Source organism: Nilaparvata lugens, chromosome X, assembly GCF_014356525.2.
Source record: "Nilaparvata lugens isolate BPH chromosome X, ASM1435652v1, whole genome shotgun sequence".
NCBI lineage: Eukaryota > Metazoa > Arthropoda > Insecta > Hemiptera > Delphacidae > Nilaparvata > Nilaparvata lugens.
This window is the reverse complement of record NC_052518.1, coordinates 100,701,846-100,711,450: the sequence shown is the minus strand read 5'-3', so window position 1 is coordinate 100,711,450 and position 9,605 is coordinate 100,701,846. Positions and strand designations below refer to the sequence as shown.

At 35.0% G+C, this 9,605-nt stretch overlaps 1 protein-coding gene across 3 annotated transcripts; it reads right to left on the bottom strand.

Annotated features, from left to right (window-relative positions):
• Positions 1 to 284: 284 nt before the first annotated feature.
• On the bottom strand, positions 285 to 9,051 carry LOC111043359 (gastrula zinc finger protein XlCGF57.1-like). Of its 3 annotated transcripts, XM_039442833.1 has the most exons (6): positions 8,768 to 9,039; positions 7,877 to 8,095; positions 4,145 to 4,181; positions 4,010 to 4,111; positions 1,477 to 2,628; positions 285 to 1,224 (listed from the first exon to the last, which is right to left on the bottom strand). In XM_039442833.1, the coding sequence occupies exons 1-6, from the start codon at positions 8,795 to 8,797 to the stop codon at positions 1,202 to 1,204; spliced, it is 1,563 nt and encodes a 520-aa protein (XP_039298767.1). In that variant the 5' UTR covers positions 8,798 to 9,039; the 3' UTR covers positions 285 to 1,201. The 3 variants fall into 3 exon arrangements, with proteins under 3 accessions (XP_039298767.1, XP_039298766.1, XP_039298768.1); XM_039442832.1 differs by having other exon boundaries at positions 4,010 to 4,181; positions 8,768 to 9,051; XM_039442834.1 differs by lacking the exon at positions 8,768 to 9,039 and adding an exon at positions 8,632 to 8,754 and having other exon boundaries at positions 4,010 to 4,181.
• Positions 9,052 to 9,605: the final 554 nt, after the last annotated feature.

The window sequence follows — 9,605 nt, the reverse complement described above, 5'->3', positions numbered from 1 at the left end:
GAATAAGAATAAGTCAATTTACATATCCAAAGAAGGAATATTAAATTTTTATCTTGTAATACAAACGCTCACTCAATCATTGATTCTATTTAATAATTTGTAATGATATAATGTAGCTCTTGTTCACTGGTTAAATTGATTTATCTACTTCCATCAGAGGCCGAACCTTATGCCCTAAGAGATATATATATATTATTGAGAAATATACTGAAAACTACAGAAAATAATATATTTATAATCTCTGATTTATCAATTTATTATTCTATGATTTTTGGAATAAGATATAAAGTGAGATTGCCTAAATCGACAAGCAACAGCAAGTCGATACCTAAGCTGAATACCAATGAATGCATATTATCAATGAATTGAGAAAGCACATGGTAATGTTTCATGCTAAAGAGCTAAAGAATAGTGTACCAGTCTGTGATATTTTATTTTTGATATATTTATTCTTGTATTTGTTGTGTATGTTTTGTTGCTCTATATATTTTCCATATTTATCTGACTTTTAATATTTATTTGTACAATATATGTATCAAATTTTTTATGGGGTACCATTTATTTTATTCCCCAATACCACGCAGGGCAAATCTTATATCTATTTATTACTTATCAGTATTAAATCATTAAGAGAGTTACCATCCAATTTTATCAGTAATAGAATAAGCTGGTTTACACAACAATATATTGCATTGTTAATTAAATTCTCTGGACATAATACATTCCAAAGATTTCTATAAATTGTTCAAAAGCAATAAACTGCAGGAGCTCCTGAGCGAGCCTATAAGGATTTTTATCGAAATTGTATTCTAAAAAACCACGACCAGACTTATATATTTCTACACTCATGCTTTACCGATTGCAGCCAAGCCGAGGCAACTCGTTATTCAATTAAAAAATAATGTCAGACGTGTCATCGAGTCATTGTTTGTCTATTCTGCTAATTTTTAATTGCTGAAGGTCTTAAATTAAGGTGAGATCATTAATTAATATCTAGGCTATTTATTGATGAGTTTAGTAGCATACAGAAGTTACCAAATAAAGTTGTTTAGCCTACTTCAGATTTGCTAGTGATGGCATAGCCTAACTCAGAGAAATTTGTAAAGCTAGGAGTTTCTTCTCCTGTATGTTTTATGATATGTCTTTTCAAATTATATAACCTAGCACTTTTGTTGTCGCAAAGCTGACAGCTGAAAGGTTTTTATCTTGTATGAGTTCTGATATGTACTTTCAAACTACTCGAATGAGCACTTTTGAAGTCACAAAACTCGCAGCTGAAAGGTTTTTCTTCTGTATGTTTTCTGGTATGAATTTTCAAATGACCTGATTGAGCACTTTTGAAGTCACAAAACTCGCAGCTGAAAGGTTTTTCACCAGTATGTTTTGTGGTATGTACTTTCAAATGACCCAAATAAGCACTTTTATAGTTACAAAACTTGCAACTGAAAGGTTTTTCGCCAGTATGTTTTCTGATATGTACTTTCAAACTACTCGAATGAGCACTTTTGAAGTCACAAAACTCGCAGCTGAAAGGTTTTTCTTCTGTATGTTTTCTGGTATGAATTTTCAAATGACCTGATTGAGCACTTTTGAAGTCACAAAACTCGCAGCTGAAAGGTTTTTCACCAGTATGTTTTGTGGTATGTACTTTCAAATGACCCAAATGAGCACTTTTATAGTTACAAAACTTGCAACTGAAAGGTTTTTCGCCAGTATGTTTTCTGATATGTACTTTCAAACTATTCAAATGAGCACTTTTGAAGTCACAAAACTCGCAGCTGAAAGGTTTTTCTTCTGTATGTTTTCTGGTATGAATTTTCAAATGACCTGATTGAGCACTTTTGAAGTCACAAAACTCGCAGCTGAAAGGTTTTTCACCAGTATGTTTTGTGGTATGTACTTTCAAATGACCCAAATAAGCACTTTTATAGTTACAAAACTTGCAACTGAAAGGTTTTTCGCCAGTATGTTTTCTGATATGTACTTTCAAACTATTCAAATGAGCACTTTTGAAGTCACAAAACTCGCAGCTGAAAGGTTTTTCGCCAGTATGTTTTCTGATATGTACTTTCAAATTACCCAAATAAGCACTTTTAAAGTTACAAAACTTGCAACTGAAAGTTTTTTCGCCAGTATGTGTTCTGATATGTTTTTTCAAACTACCTAACGCAGCACTTTTGTATTCACAAAACTCGCAGCTGAAAGGTTTTTCACCAGTATGTTTACTGGTATGAATTTTCAAACAGCGTAAATGAGCACTTTTGTATTCACAAAACTCGCAGCTGAAAGGTTTTTCTCCAGTATGTCTTTTGATATGTATTTTCAAACTACCTAACTTAGCACTTTTGTAGTCACAAAACTCGCAATTGAATGGTTTTTCTCCAGTGTGTTTTCTAATGTGTATCTTCAAATTAAAAAACGATGGTGTTTTATAGCTACAGTGAGCACAGCTGTAGAGTTTGGTCTTTTTACCAGCCACTGATGACTCAGTGCACTTTTCCACTGGAGAGATTGAATGCTCAATCAGTCCACCCACGTCTGTTGCATAGTCTCGGCCAGATGTGCTGCAGTTTGAAGGCCACATCTCTGGTTCCCTCTTCACTGAACTTACTTCAGCCTCTTGATCATCTGCAATCATCAATAATGCAACTTGTAGAAAACAGGATATTATTTATTTATTTATTTATTTATTTGAGATACATATGAGAGCACAAGGATAATATCCCATAATTGCTCTCTTAACACATAATACAAGTGAAACAATTTAAAAATGAATATTTAATACAAATATTGAAAGAACTATATAGATTATATAGTTACATGTACGTTAGGAAGTGAGTTTTCTGTTATCACCTCCTATATGATACAATATTATTTCAAATTTATTTGTTCCTTGTACAATTGCATATATACAGTCACATAATATACACTATAATAAATTTATCAATAGTACAAAAGAACTTGAAGCTCACAAGACTATTGTCTGATCCTGAGCTTTTAGAAAAGAAAAAATAATCACAAAAAGAGTAGTAATAATAGTAAGATGAAGATAAAGATAAAAATAAGCAAGTATATAACTAAATTGGGAAGAAAAAATACAGTGAAGTAGCACAAGCACAATGTCTACTACAAACATATATTTATAAGGTTAATTAGGTTGGTTCAGGTAAGGTTGATTTTATTAGTTTCTGAATAGGAAGGTTTGAGAAAAAGTTTTTGGAAACCATATTAGAGAGTTTTTTCACATCTGCAGGAAAACTGCATCCTACAAACCATCAAATTAGTGCCAGTTAAATTAGCTGTTCTAAATGTTTGTCGTGTATTCTAAGGTGTGATGATATGGGTGATGGAATGATTATTATTTTGGTTCAAATAGAATACCAGGTTTTTCAAGTAGTGCTGTTTCATTGATAGAATATTTGATTGCTGGAAAAGCGTTGTAGTCGGGTATAGCCTTGGTTTGTTCAGTGCAACCTTTATTATATGCTTTTGAATGCTGAACATTTTATTGATATGACGGTCAGCTGCACCATTCCATACTCCTATCCCATATTGAAGCAAAGACTGAGCATAATAAAAATAGGTCTTTCTAGCAAGCTAGGGTAATTTCAGAGGGCACAATTTGTTAAATATCTTGTTTCGAAACAAATTGATTGTATCTGGGCGTCCCATATCAAATGCAGATCTACTACTGTAGATATACTGAATCCAATAGGATTCCTACTCCTATTAATTCTCTTATCAGTAATAATATTATCAATTTCATTTAAATATATCGTTTTTGTCCAGAGAATATTTTTTGCAATGATATGATAATTGAATTGTCATGTCGTTACATAGAGACAGTGATAATAGAAGTTAAATTTATCAGAGAAAATTAATGAGATTGAAGAAGTTCAAATTTATAAAACGTTTTATGTAAGGAAGCTGGCCTCAATCTAATCAACCAAGCAAGGATAGTATAGACCCTGGTCAATCAAGAATCGGATAGTAATAGAATGCATCTCACCATATGCCTCCTCTTTGATGAAGATCATGTTGTAGCCAGGGATTAGATAATGTTGTTGGCTGCAATCATCTTCCACTGCAGCTGGTTGCTGGCTGCTATCATCTTCCACTGCAGCTGGTTGCTGGCTGCTATCATCCTCCTCCTCCTCCTTTTTAACAGTAACTGTCGCCATCTGCAACACATACACAATCAATGGTAGGACTATTACTATTATTATTATAGACTACATTATTCACAGTGGTTTATGAGGGGGATAAGTTTAGATGACTAGCAAACTGTATTGTAAAAGGGTTCATATAACAGTAGGTGAATAGTTTTTTTATTTTTGACATAAGATGAGAATACAATGTGAAGGAATAAAAAGTGGTATTCACCCAAAAGCTGTATTACAAAAATCCAATAGCCTACATTCAACTACAGAGTGATTTTTCAATACTGTTACCCAGTTTTTGAATAATTTATAAAACAGAAATTCATATGTTACTCAACTGGTTAAATCGAATTTTGCATGAAGATTCTTAATTTATTAAGGATGATTGTGGGCCTTTTTTCATTTTTTTGATCAATTGATAATAATCTTGATGTTTGAAAAAAAGTTAATCAATTTGTGATACAATGCCTACATAGGATAAAAAGCTCAAAGAGTCTTTATATTGTAGAATATTAAAAGTGTTAATATTTTAAATAGAAAGTAACTATACAACTAAATTCAATCCATTTGTGCTTTCAACAGATTCTTGCAAAGCACAGGTAACACCTGCTCCTGAATGAATAAAATATGAATATATATTTATATTGTGTGGAAAACATGTTTTCACTATGCCTTTTATTGAGACATGAAATACTTGATTTGAAATAATTGAAACATATTCTTCAGTTGATAATTGAAAAAAACTGGTAACAGATTCTATATAAAACGGAAAAACAACATAATCAAAAGACACATAAGTCAAAAGTGTTGTTGGAAGCCTACAGTGAAAATATGTATCCGCTCACTACCTAAGCACAGAACTCTAGCCTAGGCGGCTATAGAGAATAAAATGAAAAAATAAATAAAGTAAAATTGCCAAGTTCTACTAAAGGTCTTATATATCAGGAACCCCCAACTTCAGCACTGTTATTACTTTGAGCAGTCATAGAGCTCCATAGCTCAAGACACTGCCGAATTAGGGTGCAATGACTCACACTCACATGTTCCACCAGTAGTGTAGATAAATCAGTTCTTCCCCTGCTGGCAAGCCAGTTGGACCTTAGAGTGGTGGTACCATTAACGGTGTTTGCTCCCTCTTACTTTGCGGTGAGCTGGTGGAAGTATAAGGGCAAAGCCGAGTTGAAGCATAACTTGTGTTTTCCTGTCCTTCCTAATCCGCCATATGCAGGGCGAACCCGGAGCTTCCACTCCGTTCAGCGACGCTGAACCCAGAGGCTACGGCGACGGGGAAGGAAGCTGAATGAACGTCTCCAATGGCGACGAGGTGGTACTTAGTGAGGTGCTCCCGGTGAATCTCGGAAGGGTGCCTAACTTAGGGGCACCACGGCCTAAAGATCGTGTGGTGGAACCTAATTGAAACTACCGTGCTTTACTGGTGAGTGGTGTAGCTCTCCAGCTGGTGCCAACGTTCTGACGGCCTACGACCCTGCCGCATAAACAATCATCACCAGGACTCGCCTTCCCACAGGCGCTCCTCCCGCTAGAAACGAGGCGACCCATCGCTCTCCCGCTACTAGCTCCAGGCCAATATGCATTGTCCCCACAGCCAACGATAACATATTAAGCTAATAGACCACATACTGGTAGTTCTTTAGCTGTATTAGCCATGTGATGCTGTTAGTCTCTCATACTGTGTCGTTCATACACTCTCACCCGGCTCACACAATAATTATCAACAATAGAATAGAATGACTGCCTCTATTTTATACCTGGGAGGGCGAAGTTAGGGCGCAGTCGGCCCTCTCTTACACGTATCCCGCCAATACAATACTAAATTATAATTTAACAAGCAATACTCAATAAAATAAAAGAAAACGATATTTTAAATGAAAAAAAGTAGATAATAATAATAAGTGGAATAGTTGAATAAACTTGAAAGTAGAGCATTCTTAAAATGCAAAATAACAAAGATCTGTTATGGGAAATAAACAGAAAATTTATGACGGAATAATAGGATCGAGGAAGCAAAAAAGAGCAATATGGCTACAAACCTTATAAGCAAGATGAGAAAATGAGGAAATTAATAAATACTTCTAGCATGAAATTAATTTTGAGAGAGAGGAAGAGTATTTTTAATATCTGTCTTTGGAGTTTACTTTTAAGGTTGATCTTGATTTTTTTAAATTACTCTAAAGACATCAATTTTGAGACTGAATAAATGAAAGTATCAAAACTGTTAAAAGTATAAAAGCATGAAAAGAACACACACACACACCAACACATGCGCATGACCAATGATGCACCCCCCGCTAAGCCCAGCCGCCCCCACCGCCCTGATCCACCGGAAGACAGCCACGCCGAACCGGCGATGACCCTCAATGCGCTTCAATTCAGCTGGCAATGAATTCCACAATCCACAAGCTGTCACAAGAAAGGACTTGTTGAACATGACTGTCCGGTGAGTTGGGACAGCCAGCAGATGGGAACCATGCCGTGTTCCACCCCGACCGATATCACTCAAATATTGAAAATCCTCTGCAATATACTTGGGTGTTCCAGTTTTTAATGTCTTGGGCTGCCTTGCCCTTTTACATCAATAATCTCGTTCCCGCATCAGCTGCCGGATCTCGTCCGTGAGCCACGGAGCAGGATCTCTGGTAACTCTGCGGTTTTTGAGAGGAACATGTTTATTTAAAAGGAAAAGTAAATTGCTATTGAGTAAATCAAAATCAAATCAAATTCTATTCAATGATATCGCTTACATGACAAATTCCATTATACATAAGGTCAATTTAACATAAGGTTTACATCATTAGAATTGAAAATGGTATGCCAGTCAAGATTTGAGCCCTTTGAGTTGGTGTGGTGAAAAAATACATATGATGTGTATATAAATAAAATTAATTCCTTGTTGGTTATCCATCTTGTTTTCACTATGTTTATAACTATTTTTTTTAATATAACTTAGGAGTGAAAAAACACTCACATTCTTTGGTGTGGCGACGACCGTTTCATGCTGGTATTGCAAATTCTCAAGCCCGACAGAAACTAAAGTATTTAAAGTTATGAGGGTGAGTATTTGGTCAGAGTGGGGGTGGAGGGGAGTTTTGGCGGTTGATGGAGGTGGATTTAAATGAGTTTGTCGAACAGGGTGTGGGAAGAAAAGTTGATTTGATCATTGAGAATATTGTTTGGCTGTTGTTTGGTGTACTTGTATATTTCAAACTGTTCTAGTACATCTAATTTTCTGTTTTTGTGGGAATAGTGGAGTATTTTGTGGGAGTAGTGGTTTTGTGGTCAGTGGAGGTAATGTGATCTGCACACACCCTGACATAGACATAGACAATAACCTTGAAATACTCCACTATTCCCACAAAAACAGAAAATTAGATGTACTGGAACAGTTTGAAATATACAAGTACACCAAACAAGTACACCGAAACGGTCGTCGCCATACCAAACAATGTGAGTGTTTTTTCACTTTAAAGTTATATTAAAATACTATAGTTATAAAATTAATTAATCAAAAACATACCATATTATAAAATGTAATAATTGTAGAACAGAGCTGAGGCATTCAGTGGAAGACTTTAGTATTTTAAATGTATTTTATATTCTAAGAAATGATAGATTGAAATTAATGGTTAGTCCAAGTTGCTAGTTTTAATAAAATAGGAAAAATAGAATTTGAACAGATAATAAAACTAAATACTAACCTGAATATGATTTACTGAAGCAACAGTAATATTACAAGGAATATCCTCCATGGGAAACTGAAATGGTTTTTCGTCAATTTCTATTTCATCCTTGATGTGATCCCAGACATCAATATCATCGTCATATTCTCCTTGTTTTGCTTCTCCTCTGTCATCCTTCTTCTCCGCCTCTTCATCCTCCTCCACTGATTTGTTTTCATGAAAATTGTTATTGTTTACCTGTAAAGAAAAATGTAAATTAGGCTATAAATGATAAGGGACAATGTTGTAATTCCAAAAAGCATGATGAATCAGACTGATTGTATCACTAGTATGATTGCCAATTGTCTGATCGAGTCGGGAGGGCATAAGTTCTTATTGAGCTCATTAGGTATCTGGGGTTGCCAGACCAGGCCCCAGATTTTGTGAACCAGGCTGGGGTCTCACTTGGGTCACTAGCCTGGCAGACAATCTTGGTGTCCCAGTGTGCTCTACACTCGGCCGCCAATGGTTGCTCTCTAGCAACCCACAGAAGTAACTAAGAAGTAAGTAAGAAGTAACTAAGTAGGCTAAGTGGAGTAAAAGCGAGCGGTGTCATTCACAGTTCAAAAGATGCTAGAACACATTATATTTAAAGTAAACTAATATCATAGAGAAAATATAGGCCTAATATAAGTAGATATCCCATATGGTATAGATTATTTAGGTTCTAAATTTCAAGCTGATTTTCTGTCAACTAAAGCACATAACTACAATGAGTTGTGGTTATGTAGTACCGTATAACCAACTTTTGTGCACTCAACTAGTGCACAAAAAGTAAAAATCTCACTCTAATTTTTGTACATTGAATATTCTGTTAATATTTAGGCTAATTGATTTTATCTGTGCAAAAAAATTGGAAGAAAATCAAACCTCATTCATGACTAACACCACTGGAGACATGTGACAGGAAACGCTGTGCCTAGAAATGTGTACTCCGTCCAATTTCTTCTTTAGTGTACTTCTAGTAGTTCTAATTTTTGCTACTAGGATGCGTTACTATTGCACTTCCATCGTTTAGCGGGTAATGAGAATCCAATTTGAAATCTGTAAAATGTATGAAAATTGGAAGAGAACTTGAAAGGTGTTTATCAGGGGTGATTTCTACTACGGTAACATTGATACGAGTACGAGTCTCACGTTGAATTTCAAAGTGTTCTATTCATAAAATCCCGAAATTCAGACATTGCTATTCATTAAGCCTTGTACACACGTACGTACAGATTTGCGGGAACAATCGTATGAACACATGCCTCGGCATTCACCGTACGTCCTTGTGGACGCGATCCACGTATGCCTCGGCATTCAAAAAGCTATCTGATTTGCCATAAATTGAATCAAATACTGAATTACTGTTCATTTTAAATCAACTCTGTTCATACACATGACGAAACAAGTTTCTCCAAAAGATTAGCTTCAAGATTTACCTCCAAGGAATACCAGTTTAAAGTTTGAATAAATCTCACTATAGATAGCCTTGCTATCTAAACCGTATAATAGCATAATTATTGAAGATTACAATTCTAATTACCAACTCTGATTGATATCATAAAACACAAGATGATTTGATAGCTACAATAAAATATGTGATCTATACTTTGTTGTAGAAATCCTGTAGAAAAGCTATTTTCACTTAAATTATACAGTTCTAAATTTTTTAATCATGATACAAAATATATACACCATGCATGTTTCTATTTGAATATTTGAG

What these genes read in the sequence shown, in the direction of transcription:
- LOC111043359 (XM_039442832.1), bottom strand. Translation starts at nt 8,797, where the DNA reads ATGTCTCCAGTGGTGTTAGTCATGAATGAG. An exon ending in TGGTGTTAGTCATGAATGAG is followed by an intron (nt 8,096 to 8,767) that starts GTTTGATTTTCT and finishes TTTTCTTTACAG; the next exon opens with GTAAACAATAACAATTTTCA. An exon ending in CATCAAAGAGGAGGCATATG is followed by an intron (nt 2,629 to 4,009) that starts GTGAGATGCATT and finishes TGATGATTGCAG; the next exon opens with ATGATCAAGAGGCTGAAGTA.